General features: G+C 38.5%; 1 protein-coding gene across 1 annotated transcript in view; it reads right to left on the bottom strand.

Annotated features, from left to right (window-relative positions):
* The window catches only part of USP4 (ubiquitin specific peptidase 4), a 56,930-nt gene that overhangs the window by 13,633 nt on the left and 19,223 nt on the right, over positions 1-24,074 (bottom strand). Inside the window, exons 9-14 of the mRNA XM_081318323.1 lie at positions 22,653-22,826; positions 20,747-20,905; positions 18,870-19,094; positions 15,075-15,158; positions 14,068-14,162; positions 609-800 (exon numbers count right to left, since the gene is read on the bottom strand). Of these exons, the coding sequence (XP_081174449.1) occupies positions 609-800; positions 14,068-14,162; positions 15,075-15,158; positions 18,870-19,094; positions 20,747-20,905; positions 22,653-22,826 (929 nt within the window). The remainder of the gene's footprint in view (positions 1-608; positions 801-14,067; positions 14,163-15,074; positions 15,159-18,869; positions 19,095-20,746; positions 20,906-22,652; positions 22,827-24,074) is intronic.

Consider the following 24,074-nt stretch of genomic DNA (forward strand, 5'->3'; position numbering starts at 1 on the left):
CCACTGACATTCTAGAAGCTTGGCTGCTTCTATAACATACTACTTTTGATCCAACTAGGTTGCTGTTGTTTTAGAGTTTGGAGTCTATAAAGTCTCCCTTTAAGAAAAAAAGTTAGACATTTAGCAGAGAAAGATGTGTTATGTTTGAGAGAACACACTACAGCATTATTCTTCAGATACGATACAAAACGAAGTCCTCAATTGAGCCTGGAGGTTTGGTTATAATTTGTTGCAGTCAAAAGTCAGCACATGACTGGACTCGATTCTACAATTGTTTTTATGGCAGTCGTTAAATGAATCACATGGTCATAAATTCAAATTCAGCTTCATCAATGGGTGTGTTTTTGCCTGAAAACGGCAAAAAGTGTCACAAAACATGATGTGACTGCGGGATGCTGCAACCGATCATAAATGTGAGCCAGTTGCCAAGCACCTGAAATGTGATCATGTGACCATAGAGATGGTTGCAGCACTCATAATTTCAAGGGTCTTTTTTCAAATCCATTGTAACTATGAATGGTTACACTGTCATAAGTTGACGAATGCAGAATACTTGAATATACATTTATAACCATATGACTAGTTGCCAAGATAGGGCCTATACTCACCCAATTCGCTCCAATATAACATTGTACAAATAATCTATTGTTAGTTTGTGTTTGGGTATAGCTATGAGTAGTGGTTGGCCGTAAAGAACTGTCCCTGGGGTAGCACTGGATTGCCTTGCTTTCTTTTCTCTGAAGTAAACTGAGAGTGTGACACATTCAGCACTATCTTCAGTTGGTTTACAAACTTCATATCTGCAAGAAGAGAGAGAAGAACAAGAGCTGTTTACTATCACTCCAGGTGGAAGAACATGTACTTAATTCATATGAAGCAGATTCCAACTGAAAGTCAGAAAAATATTTCTTAGCTGTAGGAACAATTCAACAGAGGAGTCAGTTATTCAGAGTGGTGATATGTTGTTCTTTATTAGATATATTCATGCATAAGCTAGACAGAACCTATTATGAACAGATTACGTTCCTTCTGATCCTCGACTTAGCGCTTTTCCTTTTTTCAAATTATTATTAGTTTATCATGTCTTTTTTTTTCAAACAGAAGAACTAAGAATTTGTTCCCTCTTGAAAAGAGGAATGCACTGTTGCTAATCAAACATATTCCTTCCTCCTTTCTTTAGGGATCAAAGAAATACATTTGGAGTGGACCATCCAAGAAACTAGACACCATTTTAGTGGTACCTGACATTTGTCTAAAATGGTTTATTTCATTCCCTCACCATTTCTGAGACAGCTGGTCTAATAATTCGACATGTTTACTAAAATCATGGCTTGCCCAATCATCTCACTTTTGACAGAGGCATTCTACTTACAGTACATTTTCAGAAAATTGTATGTCAACTGTAAAGTTGAAGCTCTGTCTGTTCTGTACTATCTGCAGCTAAATTAAAAAATAGAGAAGAAAGACATGTACTATTTTAGAGCAGTATCTTGCTTGCTATGTTAACTATCACCAAACAACTGGCCTGTGACTAAGTTCAGTTGTTGTTGTTAGTTGCGAAGTCGTGTCCGACCCATCGCGACCCTATGGACAATGTTCCTCCAGGCCTTCCTGTCCTCTACCATCTTCTGGAGTCCATTTAAGCTCACGCCTACTGCTTCAGTGACTCCATCCAGCCACCTCATTCTCTGTCGTCCCCTTCTTCTCTTGCCCTCAATCTTTCCCAGCATTAGGCTCTTCTCCAGTGAGTCCTTCCTTCTCATTAGGTGGCCAAAGTATTTGAGTTTTAGCTTCAGGATCTGGCCTTCTAAAGAGCAGTCAGGGTTGATCTCCTCTAGGACTAACTGGTTCAGTTATAACAATTCATACCAGTATTCAGATATGACTGCTCAAACAAGCTAGAGTTACTGTTTGAACCTGCTGCCAAACCCCTATTGGTCTTCTCCTGTTCTAGAGGCTTTCTTTTCTCAAGAGCTAAAAGTTGCTCAATACTTCATTTTTCTTTTTAGTTCATATTATGAAGACTTTCTTTACTATTTTCTCTTGAACAATTTGGAATAAAATGTGTACTCTTTGCTTTTCAATAGTTATTATTTGTACTTTCAAAAAACATTTTTTTAAAAAAAGAAACATTCTGCTTCCCCTCAAGGATTAACTAGATGATGCCAATAATTTATATAACCATACTACTAGTATTTTCCCTCTGTCCTTAACTGTTAGAGATCATGTCTCCTACTTAATATCTACATAAAGCCCTAAAGAATGCTATCCTGAGAATCACACTGACCTAACCAGTGTAATAACGGTTAGGCCTTTCACCTCTAGTTATGGATGGGGATGCACTAACCCAGACAGAACTGGTGTGTAATGTGAGGGATCCTCCTGGACTTGAAGTTGCGCCTGAGGAACAGGTGGCAACCATGGCCAGGAGGATCTTTGTACAAATTCATCTGGATCAGGCAGCCCTGCTACAGGCGCTCAATCCTTGGCGAGCCTTCATTTTAATTATTCTGGTACATGGAAATCATCCAAAAACTGCAACTGGTCCAGAATGCAGCAGTGTGCGTAATTATGGATCCACCCTGGTACACCCATGGAACAGTGCTACTTTGTGAGCTGCACTTTTACTGGTGGCTTCTGAATTCAGTTCAAAGTGTTGCTTGCCAACACCTTGAAAACCCTTCCAAGGCTCAGGAACAGACCTAGTGGAACAGCACATCTGCTTTCAAGATTTGGGCAGTGCGGACTATGCTGGCATTTAGAAAAGCCCCCAAAACCTGACTCTTCCCTTAAGCACTGTGCCAAATTTAACTTTTAATTTAATTTTAGCATAGCCACTCAATCCAGAGTACTTTGCACAGTTTACAGAATTTTCCCCCTCCCCAAAAGCAGTAAAACAAAACAGTTACCATCCATAAACAGGGAGCCTGGACTAAAACAACTAGAAAAATATGTACAAAAATATGACAGGAGCCTCATCGATAGTTAACAACCATATTAACTCGAGGTTTAGAAACAAAGCCAGGTCTTAAGGGTTTTTTGGGATCCCAGTAAAGTGGGTGCTGTCCATAAATCTTTTGGATGCTGCTTCAGGGGATAGGGGCATATGACACAAAAGGCATGTTTCCTGAGTCTACAAGAGGGAAGCATTTAACTGAATGACCTGGAGTGCACACCCTCAGCCTGAATGTACTGGGCATGCAGAAACAATTGGAAATAATATGGTTCAGTATTATAATACTGTAACCCAATTGTGGCTTGTTTAACAATCGTAGTTTAGAAAGCGTAATTTGACACAGAATGTGAGCTTAGCAATACATATTTTGAGTGGTGAATATTATAGAGGATGTTGCTCTTCATTCTCAAAATATTAATTTTCAAAATACCAAAAGGGTATTCAGTAACTAAATAATGAATTATACAAAATCAATTTTAGAAGTCCACATCAACCTGTAGCTCATTATACTACATTTCTGATGATGAAAATTCATTAATCTTTCAAAACAAAAGGCAAATTCAACCACAGTTTTAACTAGGAAACTATCAACATTTGACACCAAGCTAAATCCAGAAATGCTAGGGAATTTCTAAAAGCTCGGCATTCAGACAAATCAGTCATCAATGGATACGTAGCACACACATACCCAATCTACATACTTTTTTTAAAAAAAATACAATCAAAACTCAAGGAAGGAAACAAACAGCTGAAAGTACAGCCTTCGTAACAGGCAACACAGATAAGCAGGAAAAAGCAATAGATGTAGAAATAATATCCTAATCAAATAATTATGAACAACCAAGCTGCCCGGAGTCACTTCATCAGTGAGCTAAGTGGTAAAGAAATTAAAAAAAAATAAAATAAAATTTAAATAAAAAATTAGAATGGAATGGAATGGAATGACTGACAGGCAACTTATACCAATAGTAAACAAACTGCACTCTTCCAAGTACTGATGATATTACTTAGTCCGGTAATGAAATGTCTGCAAGGAAACAACCAAGTTCAAAGAACAGTAAGATCCCAAAAGTTGAACCCTTAGCTACAACCTTGGCTGAAGTGAATTATCAGGACTCCTTTCAATCAGGACTCAGGCACGGGATGGAAACGGCATTGCTTGCACTTTTGGATGATCCCTGGTGGGAGCGATACAAGGGTGGTGTATATGTTCTTGTTCTACTTGACCTCTCAGCAGTCTTCAATATCAGCAACCATGATATCCTTCTGAATTGGCTCCATGAAGTGAGTGTGAATGGCACAATATTGTACTTTATACAGGGTTGGTATGTGGGGTTCCACAGGGTTCATTACTCTTTCCATTCCTGGAGTATTTGACATCAACTGAAGCTGCTAGGTGAGGTAACCATAGGGTGAGATAGCATTGGTATGGAGTACAATCGGCTTTGGTAGAACCCTGGCAAGACTGAGTGGATCTGCAATTTGGGGCTTTATGGATCTAGGACTTTTACCATTTCTTGTATTGGAGGAGATGGTGCTACCCCAGTCAGACTTTGTGCATAATATGGGAGTCGTCTAGAATCAAGATTCCTGCTTGAGTCATGGCTAGGAGGGCCCCTGTATAGCCTTGTGTTATACACCAGTTATGCCCCTTCCTAGACCACAAGGCTCCACTCACAGTTGTGATCACCTCCAGAGTGGATTACTGTAATATGCTCTATATCAGGCATGTCAAACTCACGACGTCACATGATGTCACGCAACGTATCGCAACTTTCCCCCATTGCCGGCAATGGGGTAGGCGCAGTTTCGGGATGACGCATCCGGCCCGGAGGCCAGCAGTTTGACATGCCTACTCTATATGGAACTGCCCTTGAAGACCATCAGAAACTTTAGGTAGTGCCAAGTGCAGCTGCACAAAGAGTTTTGGGTGTCCCTAGTATGGCACACGTTGTACCTCTGTTCTGCATGCTACATTGACTGCCGGTCTGCTGCCAGGTTCAACTCAGGGTGCTGGTTTTGAACTTTAAAAGCCCTACATAGCACAGGACCAGATCATTTGAGGACCACCTCTTCATAATTATATCTAACTGCCCCATCAGATCCAGCAGGAGGGTTATATTGCAGTTCCCATATGCCAGAATTTCACCTGATGGGACCCAGAGGATGTGCCCCTGCCACTTGTTTTTTCATACAGACTTGAGGATCCTATGGAGAGCCTGCAACATGGTTGTATTATTATTCTACTGCAATCTTGGCTTCTGATGATTATTTTAATTGCCTGTTGATTGTCCACTACACAAAGTCAAATTCAGTGACATGGATAGTTGTATAGATTTGCTGAACAATTTCTCCTTCATCGGAAATTAGGATATTTCCAACTACTGATAAGGAAAGTGCAGGTAGTCCTCACTGATCATTCATTCAGCAGCCATTTGAAGTTGAAAAAATAGCTTTACAACCATTTACAAATATTTACCACCTTTGTGTTGTCCCTAAGTCACATGATAGCCATTATAATCAGTATACAATGTCCTATGCCTGTCCTGTTTTTTTTCTTTTCCCCCACTCTGCAGAGCAGAGAGATTGGAAAGAAAGGGATTATAAGAAAATAAAGTATATGCTCTTTTACAGTTAAAAGCAATGCAATCATGCCAGCAGCACAGGGCTAGGAGCCATAGGTGTACTGTGCAAACAGCCTACAGTATTCCCTTGAAACCTCCTTCTCTCCAATCTCTCTTATAGTATTATCTTCACATCTCTTTCTGTCCAATCTCTCCAGTCTGGGAGAGAAGGTTGGGGAGAAAAAAAAGCAAGCAATTTCTTTAGGCAATCTTTCATTTGCCTGACATTGCCCCTCATAACATGGCAATAGCAATAGCATTTAGACTTATACACTGCCCCCTAGCGCTTGTGGGGCTTTCCCCCCTCCCCACTACCTCTTGGAGCAGAGAAACTGAAGAGGAAGAGATTTTAACAGAGTAAACTGTTTCATCTTGTACACATCAAAAACAATGCAATCACACTGGCAGTGGGAAAGGGTCAGGTAAACAAGATTTTCTACAGGAATTGCTTCCCCCACTCCCCGAGAGCAAAGAGACTGGAGAGAAAGGAATTTCAAATGTGTAAGTTATTCAGGCACTTGGAGCTTTCCAAAGGGCAGCGGAGTGGTAGGGAGACAAAAAGAAGAAATTAAACTGACTTATCTTGTCTCTTTCCAGCCAGAAAGCATAGTCACGATCACTGATTTCCCACTTACAGATTGCTTTTCCCATTTAAGTGAAGACTGCCTGTAGAACTTTCACGGAATAACTCTGGTTCAGGATGTGTAAGTCAAGGAAACAAAATTCCTAGCAACATATTCTATCCTAGTGGTACATCCCTCATAAAATACATACCGTATTTTTCGGACCATAAGACGCACTTTTCCCCCCCAAAAAGTGGGGGGGGAAAACGAGGTGCGTCTTATGGTCCGAAGGTAAGCAAAAACTCTTGTCTCCCATTCAGTCAACGCCGTCCATCAGCTCCATTGGAGAGATGTGATCGAATGAAGATGCGGAATTCTCCGCCCCTCCCCGCGCATGCCCATTTTCTTCCTTTTACTTCGCCGCTAAAGAAATAAGTTTTTGCTAAACTAAACCTCATAGGCCAAATCCCAATAATTCTCCGGTTTCGTATTGCTGGCGACTTGCCCCAGCAAAGCTGTGAGTTGTCGTCCCTGCAAGTTTCTTGGCGAAGTTTAACGGAAGTGATTTCCCATTTGCAAGAGTAATAATTGTTTGAAATTGCTTTGGCGTCTTAGAAAACCTATTCAGGGAAAAGAAACTATTGGTGCCTTAAATTCTGGCCAGCAGCTGAAGTGCATTCAAAACCCCTGCAAGAAAGCAGCTTCTCATCCAGGCGGGGTGGGGGAAGGGCGGCAAATAAGTTCTTTTTCTAATGCATCTTTTCTTCCTTTCCCCCCTGAGCACTTTGCCCCCCCCACATTCCTCGCCTCTCCTCCTTCCTCGCTCTCAACGCAGCCCTGCTGCGTATACACTTGCACCGAGACACGCAACCTACTGGGTGGAGGGTGAGGGTGGGGAAGCCGGCACGCTGAGCTGCCAACCAGCCAATAGAAATGCAGGTTCCCGATGCGGTGAGGGCAGGGTGCGTAGAGAAAGAATCGTGAGGGTTGTTCTCATGCCGCGGGAGAAGTGTGCGTTCGAGGAGAGCTACCAGTAATTCACACATTTGCGGGCTCCCAGTGGAAAAGAGCAGGATGGATTCTTTCTTTCTTTCTTTCTTTCTTTCTTTCTTTCTTTCTTTCTTTCTTTCTTTCTTTCTTTCTTTCTTTCTCTTTCTTTCTTTCTTTCTCTCTCTCTTCCTTTCTTCCTTCCTTTCACTCTTTCTCCCTTCCTTCCTTCCTTCCTTTCTCTCTCCCTTCCTTCCTTTCTTTCTTTCACTCTCTCTCTTCCTTCCTTCCTTTCACTCTCTTTCTTCCTTCCTTCCTTTCACTCACTCTCTCTCTTACTTCCTTCCTTCCTTTCACTCTCTCTCTTCCTTCCTTCCTTTCACTCTCTCTTTCTCTCTCTCCCTCCCTCCCTTCCTTCCTTCCTTCCTTCCTTCCTTCCTTCCTTCCTTCCTTTATTCCTTCCTTCCTTTCACTCTCTCTCTCAAAAAATGTGGCATTAGCAATGCCTTAGATGGAACTGAAGATAATGTCATATATGAAAATAGCGAAGAAAGCGATATAGGTGATTGTGAGCAACAGAGCTTCATAAATTCTGACACTAGTGATGATGAGTTTTTAGGGTTTCCAGGAAACTAGAAAAGTGCTTGAGCCTCTAAGTCTTTCCTCATTTGTTAATGGAAATGATGATGGTTCTTAACACCACTGTTGAGTTTACGCTGCTAAACATTACGGTATTTTGCTTTATTATAATAAATATTTTAGTATACTGGTACTATTTGGTTCAGAATATATTTTTTTCTTGTTTTCCTGCTCTAAAAACTGGGTGCGTCTTATGGTCAGGTGCGTCTTATGGTCCAAAAAATACGGTAGATACAGGCTATTTAGAGAGAGAGAACGCAAGGACAGAAGGGTAACTTTTATGTTTCAGATACTAAATTGTCAACAGTTACTCAATCATCGATTATCCACATACTTCTGGATACTTAAATGCTTAAGAAATAGGTAAAGCAGATAATGTGAGAAAATATGGCATTCATTGGTGAAGTTTTATAATTTTTTTATAAATTAAAGATGACCTGCAAGCCGTTTTGACAAAATGTAATGAATTCTAAACACATGTGCTGAATACCTCCATTATCCAGGCTAAAATATCCAAAAGCACTCAAAAATATTTTTACGTTTCCTGGGCCTCAGGTTCCAATGCCAAATAAAAGATGAAAGGAAGAAAACAACCAACAAAGAAGTTGTATGCTTGGGCAATGCAATTTCACACTTACCTGACCCCTTGTAGCCTGGCTCCACGCTCCAGCAGGATCCTTGGTGATTTATGTCATCACCATGATGGCACATGCTGGGGCGCTACATCGGAGCAGGAGCCTATTGGGGCTGGACATCAGGGAACCTAAGGGAAAAAAAAATAAGTGTCCAGCTGTGTGCTGAATGCCTAACTTAGTTTAGCCTGGAGGAATTCAGCACAAGCAACCCACGTTGATTAATTTTGTCAAATTGATTTGCAGATCACCTTTATTACTATCAAGCAGTGAGGCCACACTTAAGAATACTGCATTTAGTGCTGGTCGCCATGATACAAACACCATGTTGGGACCCTAGAAAATGTGTAGAGAAGACCAACAAAGATGATAAAGGGTCTGGAGGCTAAATCGTATGATGAACAATTGAAGGAGCTACATCTGTTTAGCCTACTGAACAGAACAATTAAGGGGGACAAAATAACCATCTTCCAGTACTTGAGGGGCTGTCACAGAGAAGAGGGGATTGAAAGCACCAGAGGGCAGGACAAGAAGTACAGTAATAGGTGGAAGCTTGTTAAAGAGAGATCCAACCTAGAAATAAGGAGAACAATTAATCAATGGAACAGCTTGCCTCCTGGAGTTGCGGGTGCTCCATCACCAAAGGTTTTCAAAAAACAAACTGGACAATCATCTAACTGGGATGGTATAAAGTCTCCTGCCTTGAGCAGGGGATTAGACTAGAAGACCTCTGAGGCCTCTTCTAGCCCTACAATTCTATGTTATGTATTCAACAAGAGAATCAGTTTTCTTTATAACTGCTACTTTCGTTGCTAAACTATATCTGAAAATACAGTTTCCTTCCACCTTATAATTAAGGAGTTCTTCACCGCTCTTTATTTTATGACAGTGTCAAGTAACTAAAATACACAGTAGACCGACAATACAAAAAGAATTTGTATGGAAAAAAGATATTATTTTTTTTTAATCCCATTTACTATATCCCGCCCTTCTCCGAAGACTCAGGGCGGCTTATAATTGAAGCACAAACCAATGTGCTTAGCAATAGCCTTCATTCTATGTATATGCCTGCTTATTAGGGCTTTCACACACACCCCAAGCGGCATTATTACAAAGTCAGCTTAATTGCCCCCAGCAATCTGGGTCCTCATTTTACCTACCTCGGAAGGATGGAAGGCTGAGTCAACCTTGAGCCTGGTGGGATGCGAACCTGCACTAATTGCAGGCAGCTGGTGTTACTTAAGGAGGCATTAGCCCACTGGTTTTTGCTAGTTGTGAATTCAATATTTGTACAGTAATCCTTGATTTACAGCCACAATTGGAACCGGGTTTTCCATCACCATGAGATCATAAACTGAGACATCACTTAGTGACCACGATCCCAGTATGCCCAGCTGCTGTTAACTGAGAATTGTGGGTTATGAAATAGAGGGAGTTTCAGGTAAAAAGCATGGGGAATGCTACAGGGATGTTGCAGAGGCCCTGGGGCGCAGCAGTGTGACGCAAAGCTGCCATGCCCCATCTAGCCCAGTAGCACTTAAAACTTCAGGGGCTCTGCAACTCCTCTGCCTGCTTATCTCCCCCCTCCCACCTATGCCTTTGGGCCACCCTGCATAGTGGTACACAATGGCAGAAGAACCGGTCCTGGGGCTGAAATAGAGGCCTGGCGGTGGCAGCAACTGTCTTGAGACTGCTGAAGATGCCAATCCTCTACTTCAGCCCCAGTGCTGTTGCTATCACTGAAAAATGCCACCTCAATATCCACACTGTGGCCAGCCATACTATCACCATTGTGCAAAGCCCCATTGGCTATGACAACAGAATTGTGCAATTTTGCTTGTGGTATGCCTCTTCCCTTTCTTATGCCCACTTGAATTAGGCAGATGTTTGACAGAGCTGCTTATGCACACTTTCTGCTTGTTTTGGACTTAAGCCATGTTTTTCTCCTTGTCACTTTGGTAAGGGATCTGTCAAGGTTATCACAAACCTTAAAACCAGGTTTGTGATTGACAAACCAGAATTGGGATTATGGATTTAATGTACTGTTTGTTCAAACAATAACTTTCCCTTGATAAATAATACAGGTATTTCTACTGAAATAGATCTCTAATGCTAGAGATTAAATACCTAAGGATGGGAATTACTAAATTGATGAAATACAGAAAAACTGTTACAGGATAGTATACTGCAGGTTTGTGTACTTAGAAACAAAAATATATTTTGAGTTCTAAACCATGATTGGACACAATTGCTAAATCAATTATTTATCCAAATGAGTAAGAACAATATAGATATAAAATAAGGGGAAACAGAACACAGTACTTTGAATTTTCTGCTAGATTTTAAAAATTAAAAGTTTCCATTTGTAGGACTTCAATAAATATATTAAGAAAAACCACATTGATGTATTTGTATGAACTGTTTTCCTAAACTGATACAGTTGAAAAAGCATTTTGAAAAAGGCAACTGGCAGATTTTAGGCATGCTAGATCCAACAGAATAAGTTCTGCTTTATCAGAAGATTTAAATATCCATGACAATGGAAAACGTCACTGAGAGAATCTACGGAAAACACATTATTTCCGTGTCTTTTGAGACTTAAGAGGATTTGTTTGTTTAGGCATCATAGCTCTCATTGCTTTTTCTTCTGTTTAATAAGATAATTCTTTCAACTGGATTGTAATTAATCCCTATCTAGCCACTTGTGTCAAGGAGAGCAGGCAATATTACATTTGATAATTGCAAGGTTGGCTGTGTGTCAGTCATTAATTTAAGAACATACAGGCAGATTAAGTTTGTCAAAAGCTTGGTTAGTAATTCTCCTTAATTTACAAGACTGTTCTTCATTGTTCTTTCTCACTGAAATCAGTAGTTCATGAAAAGGAAATGGAAGTTTATTCTATAGGAACTTACAAAATACCATTTTAATCATTTTGGAAGTGTTTCAAGATCAAAACAGGATTCCAGAGCGCATTTGAAAAAGCCCCATAGACCTAAACATAAAACTAACCGTAAAAACATAAAAGAAATAATAGGTCTAGAATAAAAGAAAAGATGCATATGGAAGGAATGCTGTAAGTTTGAAGGACTTTTACACAGATTTTCAGTTTATATGAAGTATCATCCCACTGTTACTAGCAGGGGCAATTACTAGCATGGGGAAAAATTTGTTCATTTGAAGTTGATTGATAGTTCAATTACTTTTAAACAACATGATTTTTATACAACAGTCTAGGCAACCTTAATAACAACCTTTGCCAGCCAGTTACTTATTGAGATAAGAAGGAGGGCAGCCCATGTGTTCCTTGGGGTGGGCGGCAACCCAAGTGTTTGGCTTGGTGAAATGGGGATGAGACCTAATAAGGCCTGGGGGAACCCAGTGGGAGAGGGAAAAGGCCAGTGGGGACCCAAGGGGCAGGAAGCACGGGGTATGTTGGGGGGAGTGAGGAAAGCCTTGAAAGCACCAAGGCACCTAACACCTAGGCCTCCAATGGCCTCCCCCACTTTTGGGACACCCCGTGCTCCTCTTACAGCCTGCATGTTCATTTAACTATTTATTGGGGAGAGCAGATGCTTCAATTAATGGTCATCATGACATGTGACCATAATAGGCAGGCTCATTATGGTCGTATTTTGAGGACTACATGTAGTACCAAAATAGTTCACAATATGAAATAATCAGTTCTGTACTTCAACTGATTATGTTCAATGCAGAAAATTGAAGCCTCGGGCTAATCATTTTCCATTTACTGAAAGAATTAAGCTGCTTATATTGAACTGGAGACATTACTATAGTTATTATAGTAATGGGGGGAACCAAAAATCTCTGTGGGGTACTTATATATGAATAATAAAACACATACTGGTAGTCCTTGACTTACAACTATTTGTTTGGTGACTATTCAAAGTTGCAGTGGCGTTGAAAAAAGTGACTTATGAGTGTTTTTTTTTACACTTTTGACCATTGCAGCATCCTCAGGGTTATGTGATCAAAATTTGGAAGTTTGACAACTAGCATGTTTGGCACTTGCAATGTCCTGGGGCCGTGATCACATTTTGCGACTTTCTGACAAGCAAAGTCAATGGAGATGCCAGATTCATTTAACAACCATGTTACTAACTTAACAATTGCCGTGATTTGCTTAACAACTGTGGCAAGAAAGTTCGTAAAATGGGGCAAAATTCACTTCACAACTGTCTTGCATAGCAATGGAAATTTTGGGCTCAACTGTGGTTGCTAAGTCAAGGATTACATATAGAGGGGACAAAACTAAATATGTAGGTAACAGACAGAAAGCTAAAATGTCTCAATACATAGTGGTAAAAACAATCAACATATTTTAATAGTACTCTTTATAAGATGAAACCACAAATTATAGCCAAATATATGGCTAGTTTTAGTTCCATTGCATTTTATGCTATTTATTACTGAAGATCTGTTTGAGAAATTGGCTAAATAGGTACTGCTTAATAAAATATAAATTGTAGTTTTAAAAATGGTATTAATGTGGCTTTCTGGTCTGTTGTCTAATGTTTTAGTGTACTTAATATTTTAATAGGCTTCTACCTATTTTATTTAAAAGCTTTTAATAGGTTTTTTACTACGTTGTTTTAACATTATTTTGCCCTATAGTTAAACAGCTTTTACTGAATTATACCTAGCTTCTAGTTTGTTTTTATTAATAAAACATGGACTTGAAATGTCTATAAATAAGAAATACTATATACTAGTGCACAGCAAACTTTAAATTCTATCCAGTAATTTAATATTAAAAAGGGACCTTGCCTTTTTTTTGGGACATATTTCTATAAATTATTTCATGGGAAATGGGTGGCATATATCAGTCTGTCCCCAATGCCTGTTTATACTTAAGAGATTTCAAGCTTGTTTTACACACTTCATTTCTTAGATCCTCAAAGTAAACAAACAAAAATCCTAATCAAGACATCTAACCTCCTTATCTAAAAGCAGAAACCTTTCCAACTATCTCATACATAATGAAATTGATCACTATTCCATAGACTGAATTTGTGCTTGTGTGAAATGAATACAAAATAAATCTTATGCCAAACTAATTTGTACCACAGCAATGTACTCACTACTACATTCTCATCCAAAGTAAATATAAGGCAATATTCACTTGCTTTGTTTCACAATGTAATACATAGTTACAGTTTTATAGTCCTTTGAACATGATATTCAGCAATAACTAAATGCTTACAATTATATGCACAGCCACACAAAGATAATTGATAGAAAGCGATATAGTGTAAAATGATTACTGAACTTGCATTAGTATTTTAACTATGATGTGAAATTTAGTTTGGTTTCAAAATATTTCATCTTTGTATGCTCAGTGTGTGTAAACTAAACTCTTTTCAGTTGTCAGTTTCCTATAATTCTGAGTGCAACAGATTTTTGCTCTAATTAAAAAAAACCACTTGAATATTTGTTGGAGTTTATTAAGAGTCAGTATAGCTCAATAACTTTAAAAATCCTAAGATAATATTATCATGGTAATAATTGATACGAACCTTGTCCTAGGAGATCAATAAGTAAAGAGCATGCAGTACAGACCACATTTTCTTTTATCAGTATGTACTAGTCAAGAATAATATATCTAATTTTCCGAGCAGCTATTCATTCTACATATTTGATTACTCACACAAATATATTGTCCTTTGGCATAATATGAGTTAAGCCTTCATCCATTTGGAAAATTTTCTGGAATCTGTGATTATAGACTTCTGTCACCACCATCTAAAATAGCAAACAGTTGAAGAACACTTACTAGAAAGCAGATGAAGTGTTCAATACTTGCCAGTATTGAGATACTTCCATGAAAGTGGTTCACAGAATGACAATTAAACAGAATTCAGATATAAGAAGCAGTAATACATATCAAAATTGGAAAAAACTGTAACTAATTGTTTCAGAAGGAGTAAGGATTTGAAGAAAAACAGATGCTAGGAGGCAGGGTAAAAATAATATCAATTATTGATATTATATCAAATAATAGTAATATAATATCTTTATATCAAAAAATTTAACTTGATAAATAGCACCTAAATATCTGAAAAAGGAAGGAAAGCAGCTTCTGTTTCTGCCAAAACATTGCAGTTCATAGATTCAAACACATTTTTTTTTTAAAAAAAATTCTATCAGTGTAGCCTGGTTTACAAAACAGACTGAAATGGACTAGTAGAAGCGGACAGCAATAAGCTTAACAACAATAAGGTTCCAACTTGGTTATATTCTAATATTTCTAGATCTGCTCCCAGAAAAATTAAAACTTTCAAGTTCTGCAAAATTATTTTTGCCCATCAGAAGCCACTCAGTACTATACTTCCTGCAACTACCAATTACCGGTAAGAGAAAAATGGTAATTATAATTCTGGTCCAAACATGATTCCCTAATGGAAAAAAGGTTAAAATGATTGGATTAACATTAAATAAAAAGCTTTTAATTTTTTGTAACAATTCTTAATAGAAAGCAAAACAGATTCTGAACATTTTTTTTCAATCAGTAAAACATATTAACTTGCCTGTTCTCAGCAGAAAAACATACATCCTGTATACATTTTATATTTATTTACACTGTAACATTAACATTCAAAAATCCATCTTGCAAGTTCTTTTAAAAAATGGTAAACTTTTATGCTTTATTCTTACATTTTCTGTAGGGATTCCAGAAATTTTGGACAATGCATCACACAGATCAGATATGCCACCCATCATGGGCACTACTATTCGGAACTGGAAGTAAGCAGACATTAAATTTGGATTAAACAAAGTAAGAACATAACCCTTGGTAAAAGGATTTTCACTATAATCAATTTCAATATTTCTTGCTACTGATTTAACCTAATTTTTTAAATTGAAAATACGCTAAAAATCTGTCCTGCAACAGATTGTTTTGTTGCAATCCCCTAGTGCAGAAAAAAGGACTAAGAAATTCACACCTCAAGTAGTCTAATTAATCTATGCTATGTGCTCAATTTTATTTTTCTCGTTATTTAAGCATAAAATGGGAGCTATCTGTTTTGGTCATAAGGGCTTTAAATATTTAATAAAATATAATTGGAATGCGCTGTATGTGAGGCTGTACTGGAAAAACATTCACAGAATTCAAACAAGTGCTTCACTTTTTATGAAAACCAATTGCTCATATTATTTCATTCTACTTTTACACCCATTTATCTCTGTTGATTTCTTATTTGCATCTGAATACTGTTATGCTAATTATTTTTTAGTTTTTGTATCCCACCCCAATTTGCAGATTCTGGGTGCCAGTGATAATCAGGGCATAAATTATCATAACTACACCAATCATATTACTGATATCACTAGGAAAGGACTTGCCATGTATCAGTAGTTCAGTTACTAGGTATACAAGACAAGGCCTCTGTGCTAAAAGCTGAACGATGAAACTTTAGAAGACCAAATTGATTAATGATGCTCAGTGCCATCTTTGGGTTGACAGAGCAGCTCCTCAGGCTTATAGACCCAGAGGACTTCAAACTGTTCTCCCCAGGGGCAAACTCAGAGGCAGTCTGCGGAATTCATATTTGCTATGAACCTGATTTAGCTTATTGCAGGCCTGATTAATAAATGGGTGTCTGTCACATACTAGATCTGGTGTGTGTGGGGGGGTTGTCTCAGTGGTATTGGGGAAATATTACCATTATTCCCTTGCCATGGAGAGATCATTCTGTTAACCCTGGAATTTACCATAGCATCTCTGAGTAAGGAGGTGGAACCTATTCAACAGGCCTGCCCCAGGCACCCAATGAACCCAAATTTGTTTGTAAAATTAGCTTGGCGTTGTTCCTGAGGCTTTGATTGATGATTTAGCTGAAGCCTTGGTTGCTGCTTGGAATGAGGCAACAGCAGCAGCTTTGATCAAAGGGTGCCTTAGGTCTCCCCTCGCACAAATGCCACTATATATCCTTACAGAGGATCTGTGGAGGATGAACCTGTGGAAGAGACACTTGCAATGCCATTGCAGGACAAATGGAAGTGAATCCAATCATACAGAGGTTAGAGACTTTATTACTGGCTCTAATAAAATGTGTGGTAATATAAGTATTAAAATGCACTCATTTCTCTGCCTGGCAGTCCAGTTCAGGGTATCCAGTCCCTATTTGGTTAAAAGGGACTGAGAGATTACCTGCAGGGTGGTTGTGAGGACTATTCTTGGCACCTGGTGAATAAAATTGCTCAGATTTGCTTTGAGTTGGACTCCTGGCCAAATCCTATGGAGTTCTGGGGTTTGGTCTTCTGATGTTATCTGGGAGTTTAATCTTGTTAGTCCTGAAGAAGTAGGCAGAATCCTTAGAAGATTATTATCTGTACCTCTTCCACTCAGGTTATAACATGTGATACAATATAAGAGTTTTGGTCACTCTTGTAAATGACCTGTGGTGGGCTTGGATAATAGTGCATCCATCCTAGCCCTGTTTGACTTCATGGTAGCTTTTAATATCTCCAACCAAATATTGACAATCCTTCTGGACCAGCTTAGGAGGTTGAGTGGGCACTATTTTGTAGAAGTTCTACTCCTTGTATCAGGGCTGATTCCAGGCAGTGTAGGTGGGAAGATTGTGGTCTACCTTTAGATGCCTGCTTTGTAGGTTGCACATCTCCTTTTCAATATATACATAAAGCCACTGGGAAAGATCGTATGTCAGCCTGAGGTGTAGTATCACTACTACACCTTTGAAACCCAATTGTACATCTCTGACATTGTCTGCCTAAATTATGCTGTCATGATTCTGTTCTGGTGTGTAGAAGTTGTGGGAATCTGGATGGGGAAGAACAGGCTTCAGCTAAGTTCTTCCAAGACTGAGTGGCTGTTGGTTTGGGGTCCTGTGAATTCAGGATCAGGAGGATTTCCATCTTTGATTCCGGATGGGATGGCAATGTCCTATTTGAATTCAATACACAATTTGGACTCCTAGTTTCAAAGCTCCTGCAGAAAGAGCAGGTGGCAGTTGTGACAAAAGGAGTTTTTACACAACATGGTCTTGTGTGTCAATTATGCCAATTCCTGGACTGAGAGACCATGCTAATGATTACTCATGGCTTAAGTCACTTCCTGATTGGATTACTGCAACACGTTTTACATGGGTTGCCCTTGAAAACCATCAAGCAGCTTCCTTTGGTTCGGAATGCAGTGGTAGGGATAGATAAAGGCTTTCCTCACTGTGCCCTTTCTCTGTACTTGTTTCCAATAGACTTCTGGGTCTGTTGCCTAAGGTATCTGCTTATCCTCCACACTCTTAATAGGGAGGGCACACCACATATTCACTGCCTTGTTAGTATTGGCTCCTACTTAATAAATTGTCTTCAATATATAGTTGGTCCCAATCCTGTACACCTTTAGAAAGGAAGTTAACGCCTGGCTCTTTCCCTACCTCTTTGGGAGCAGATGGGTGGAGTCTCAATTGTTGTATTCTAGTACACTTTAATTTAGCTGCCAATTTACAATTTTAGTTAGCTTTTAAAGTATTGTTCTTGTATTTGACTTTTTATAGACTGTCCAGAGTTACTTTCTTGAGTTGGGTGGGCATATAAATTTATAATTAATTTCTATCATAATTTGAATGTAGGCTTATAACCAGATTAGTGGAATATAAATATTAAATTACCTTAGCCCATTGTTAAAATATATCTTCATATTTATGATAATAATTAAGTTATATTGAACTTCTATAACCAGCTTTTCAGTTAAAATGATTAGGGCAACTTTTTATAATACGTAAAACACACACGATACTCATCAGACACTAATCCTAATTTTAGCAAGAGCAACAACAAAACCTACTATGCCAATTTTATGGGAACTTAAAATATAAATAATATTATACAGTGGATAAATTGATGATAGTATTATTCACCATGAAACTAATTTCATCTGTTTTCTTAGTCTTAGATTTCTGGCGCTATACACTATTCTGAAACTGGACTATTCAAACGAATACCCAAAATCAGCATAATGATGTGATTCCATGCACTGTGGATGGGCCTTTGAAATTTTTTATGATCCTTGACTTTTATTTTGTTGGCATACTTCTAAATAATCTCATAATGTTCACCTGTTATGCATGTTTTCACAAATAATTTTTAAAAAGGGACAGATTTAACTTTATTTTACTTCAAAACGGATAGCAAAGCAATATCATCCAAGTGATTTTTTTTCCATTTTTTTTTTCAATTCTAAAAAAGAAATATAGCAGGTTTTGTAGGAGATGAGCAGGCTGACCCTGAGGGAGGGGTCAAATGTCTCATCAGTCTCAAGCCCCTTTGCACCCACAAAAGATCTATGTCCCGCCCACTTTGAATTCCACTGACGCTTATGTACTGCCAATTTGCTTTGACAAGTTCCCATGATTGGCTTTAGAATTATTTTAGTGATCTAAGAAGTCTTTTGAAGCAGATTATAGTACCACCAACATTTCTACTTACTTGCATAGGTTTGCGCTGTGGATCTGCAAACACCAAGAATACCTCCATGGATCTATCTTTCTTCAAGGGCAAAGGGAGTGTTAAATAGCAAAATGGATCAAAAGTTACTGAAATTTTAGAACATTTGGGGCAGACCAATGTAGATTTGAAGAGTCCATGAAAAATATCTACAATTATAGAGTCATTACGCAAACGATGGTTCTCCCAGGCTTCCTTTGCAACCATCTATATAAGAAAAACAGATTGTAGTGAAACAGCAAACATTGAACCTAGTCAGTTCAGTAAATTCAGCTGAAACAGATTTCTTCTACAGGAAAGTTACTGAAATGTATGTGCCTCAAAGCAATATAATCTAAGATACATGCTAGAAGCACCAAAAATCTTTGTGTGACTAAGGACTAGGTTATCTGAAAAATTACATACTGCTATACCATCTTTGCCACTTCTGCTATCATAGACTATTTGTGAGAATTTATGAAATCACCTTTCATAAGGGTTTTAGAATTTACAGGAAAGGTTTAACTAGCCTCTTTTTTCATTACTTCCCTTAATAAGACATATTTTTGTTTCAGTAACATTTTGGCCCTATCAGTTCTCTATTTTATAGTTACTCTGTATTTTGCTTCTTTCATTTTTATTGTTGAAGATTTGGAAAAAATACAAATTAAGCCAAAAACTAAATCAACATCTGTATGTATTACTTTCTCAAATGCATTCCTTAAGAAATAAAAAAAGATATTAGAAAATACACTATGTCACGTATAACTGTGGATTAGTGTTATACACAAAAGCTATGACAAGTCACAAAAGCTATGACAATTTTAAATTAAGTATGCCATTATATCAAAGCTAACTCTGAGCAAAAATATTTTATTCAAGTAAGGATCAAATAATAGCTTATAATTTATATACAACTAAAACTCTTACATTGTATTTATCATTTATACTCTGAAATTAGCTCAACTGATGTATTATACCACAACAATTTTTGAATCAATGGTACCTAATATCTGCCAACTTAAAGAATGTGTAAAACATCTAGGACTCATTACTCCTCTGGAATTGAAATTTCCACAATTTCACACTAGTTTTATTAGCAAAGCTGTGGTCATTGCAAGGTCCCCAGTAATGTGACTGATTTTCAACGCTGACATCAAGCAAGCAAAGTGAGTGTGGAAGCCAGCAGTAAGTTGTTAGTTCTGTTCCCACTGCTTTTTTTGCCAGGCTGTGGTCTTCTATTTATCTGTTTACGTATGTAAATATTGTCATTAATAAAGTTTATTTGCTACTACATTTTTTTAATTTATGATATATACTTTCCCTAGATGATCACAGGACTGTTCAGCATTGGAGTAAAATAGTATGGTCATTTAATTCAATGTTCATTCTAGTCATTTTGCACTATTTTTTCTCAAAAGGTGATTCAACGGATCACAGGGCTGTCTAGCTTAATTTATCGAATTTGTAAAGCCACTGACCTCATAACAATTCAGTATAATTCATTTTAAACAGGGCTTAAACTATCCCAATTTTCCTAACTTTGGACATTATAAAGAAATCTGGTTAAAAAAACCAACTGCTTAACATTTCTTTTGTCAAAGAAGGAAAGAGGAGGGAGGTATTTCCAAACTCAGGACAAAACCCATCTCATGCACTTAATACTAATCAACGTGTATAGAAAAACTGTAATCAAATCAACTCGAATCATTCACGCTTAGTAAGTGAAGAACTGGATGGAATAAGGTGATCACTGCTTGTATCATAAAGGAAATATAGATGCTGCTTCTCAGTAACACAAGTAAAAAAGGTAGTTCTTCCTTGTCTCCTTCTTCTACAACACAACTGAAATACAAATGAAATATTTTTTTAGAAGGTACCGAATCAGGTCTCCCATTAGCATCCTTCAATTCCAAATATGGTTTCTTCTTTACTCTGTTTAAATCTTCATGTAAGCCATCCAAAAGAAAGGCCAGAAGCTCCTGAGAATCTTGTTGTTGGTATCCGGAAAACTGAGGAGCAAAACGGCCAACCTGAGTCTAGAATTAAAAATGGGGAAAAAGAAAAAAAATAATTAGGAATATTGTTTATAAACTCTATAAAGCGAAAGAAAACAATAACAGTGTCCTCAGTTCTACAGAATTCAATTTAGCTCTGCTCTAGTTTATAGTTATATTTGTACCGAATGAGTAGTACTTACAATCAGTCTTTGAAGTTTTGGTTATCTAACATGGTAATATGATCCCAATCCAGGCACTTGGTTTACACTTATGATGGTTACAGTGTCCTGTAGTTACATGAGCACCATTTGTGATCTTCCTAGTGGCTCTCTACAAGCAAAGTCAATTGGGAAGCCAGCAAGGAAGGTTGCAAATTGCTCCTGTAAATTACCTGTCACTTTTTCTCCCAAGGAGCCTGCTCCAGAGTAAGAGATCTCAGGAAACTCATTCTGCATACAACCTGCAACACCCCCTGCCTATATGCTGTAGCATGCACTTGCACAGCGCCACAGTGCCCCTTTCTATGCCCGTCTGCGCTTATGCAGAGCTGCAGCATCCCTTCCCCCACATACTTGCACTCACACGGTACTGCAGCATTCCCTCTACACTCCATAGCACTCATATGCCTGCCAGCCTGCTTGAGAATCTTCCAGGACTTGTCACTTTCTGTCAGCTTTCTCTTTGCTTGTTAGAAGTTGGCATGGTCATGGTCACATGAGGTTCTTGCTTAATGACCCGTGATTCTGGTCTAATAATGGTAACAGGACTTCACTGGTAAGCAATGGAGTCATGTGACATCGTGATTTACAACTGCAATGCTTAGTGATGGAAATTCCGGTCCTGACTACCATTGTTAAATGAGAATTACCTGTAAAGGCACTGTAGTGGGGACATGCTGTGTATATAAAGAGGGGTAACTTGAGACCAGAACATAGGCATTTTGGTTTGCACATGGGTCTAGCACATAGGTGTTTAGATAGGGAAGGGACTGATCAAGTACATCTTCAATGGTTGCCAGTGGAAGATAAAGGAAAACAAAGTGTTTGAAAATGGGGAAGGGACTGGTGGACCAGTTAGGTACAAGCTGTTGAGCAGAGAGGTAGGTGGCAGGTTGGATAGGGCAGTATTGGCACCTATCAGAAAGGAAGATGGTAGAATTAGGATATAGAGCTGGTGATTGGATGGATATGTAAAACAACAGCAGAGGTAATGGGAAGATATGATGGGAGATCTTGGCATAGAGCAGGGGTAGGCAACCCTGGCTCTTTTGTGACCCGACTTCAACTCCCAGAATTCCTGAGCCAGCTTGGAAACCTCTCCCTTTCCCCTCACCGTGGCTGGTTGAGGAATTCTGGGAGTTGAAGTCCACGAGTCATAAAAGAGCCAAGGTTGCCTACCCCTGACATAGAGTCTATGAAAAGGAGAATAAAAGGTAACAAAGGCAAGAAGTTTAACATTGCCCAATTCATTTGTAAGATACTTCTAAATTTTACTTCGATAAAACCAACAACGTACATGTTCTGGATTTAAGTACAACCAACTCAGAATGGCTCAGCTAACCTATGTGAAGATGTACTTGATGTACTTGAACAAAGCAAATTTTCCAATCTGCGTAACTTACATTATTATAAATGGGATTTTCTTACAATTATCTTAAATTCAATCTAGGCTTCCTACTGAAAACGTTTAGTCTTATACTTCATATTACATAAACAGTAAAGCTTTATAGAGTATACAAAACATTTGAAAAGACACAGCATTTAACTGTGATGAATATTACACTTACTTTGAACATACGAGGGGCTACATGAGAATTCCGGCCAGACCACATTTGTTTGATGAGTTCTGCATATGCTTCTGCAATTTCTCCCCTCATTCCCAGAGGATTATCTTGGTTTATTTCAGCTTCATATTTATCTTCCAAGAAATAGTCAGTCAAGGGAGGTGTGTTACTCAAACACTAAAAAAATGTTCAGAGAAAAGAATGTGAGAAAATGATGCCCATAGGACACTATATTTAGAAAATTATGTAAGAATTAGTTAGGAATTGTATGGATATTGCTGGAGATCACACATTAAAAAATTCACTAGCTAGACTGTCAGGTCCACCAGCATGTGCTGCCATTGTGCTCGAGGGGGAGAGGGTATGGCAAAAAAAGAGAAGAAACGGGCAACATGATAGCAGTATTGCAGTATTTGAGGGGCTGCCACAAAGAAGAGGGCATCAAATTATTCTCCAAAGCACTAGAAAGCAAGACAAGAAACAATGGTTGGAAACTGACCAAAGAGAGAAGCAACCTGGATAAACATCCTGACAGTGAGGACAATTAACCAGTGGAACAGTTTGGCTTCAGAAATCGTGGGCGCTCCATCTCTGGAGATTTTTAAGAAGAGACTAGACAGTCACTTGTTTGAAATGGTACCTCCAAGGTCCCTTCCAGCTCCTATTCTATTCTACTTGGGATTCTTTCACTTCTGCTGCACACTTGGGAATTAGGGAGGGAGACTGTCTTCGGAGGTAGGATAGACTCCTTCTCAGTCAGTTCCTGCCAGGTTCCAAGTCCATTGTGCCCTGAGAGTGACCTGTTATCTGCCTAGCACCTCGGTGTACTCAAAACATTTTCTTGGCATCACTCTGGCTACCGGTGGACTGGTCAGGGGGGTTGGGATTGGGAAACTGAAAGAATTGCTTTACGCTTGCGTGGGACCTTCAGATTCCACCTGACTTTACTGCAACATTTTTCCTCACTAAAAGTTCTTTTGGTTCAACTCAACAGATTCAAAAGTCTTACTTTCCTGAGGGGCTGGAGTATTTTATTTTTATATTTAACACTTTGCTTGGGTTTGTTCTCTTTTTTTGTTTATAATATAAAATACAAATATACAGAAACAAATAGAAGGAAAAACAGGGGAGGAAAAGGGGAAGGGAAGAGTGTAGGAAAGGGAAAAAGAAAGAAAAGGTGTTGACTTCTGACTCACTTTGGTGCAGTAAAATAAGACAGTAACATCAAACCTCAACTGTTTACTTTTACATCGTAGTATAAACTAGCCATGTGTATAACAACAAATCTATCTAATTGGTAAAACCCAAAATCAAAGTTTTATTTTTTTTCCACCTCAAGCACAAAGTCCAGAAGCGGTTTCCAAGTAGAAACAAAAGTACTTATATTTTTTTCTTTTATCAAAGCAGTTAATTCAGCCATTTCTG

The sequence above is a fragment of the Vipera berus genome (assembly GCF_964194415.1).
Source record: "Vipera berus genome assembly, chromosome: 2".
Taxonomy (NCBI): domain Eukaryota; kingdom Metazoa; phylum Chordata; class Lepidosauria; order Squamata; family Viperidae; genus Vipera; species Vipera berus.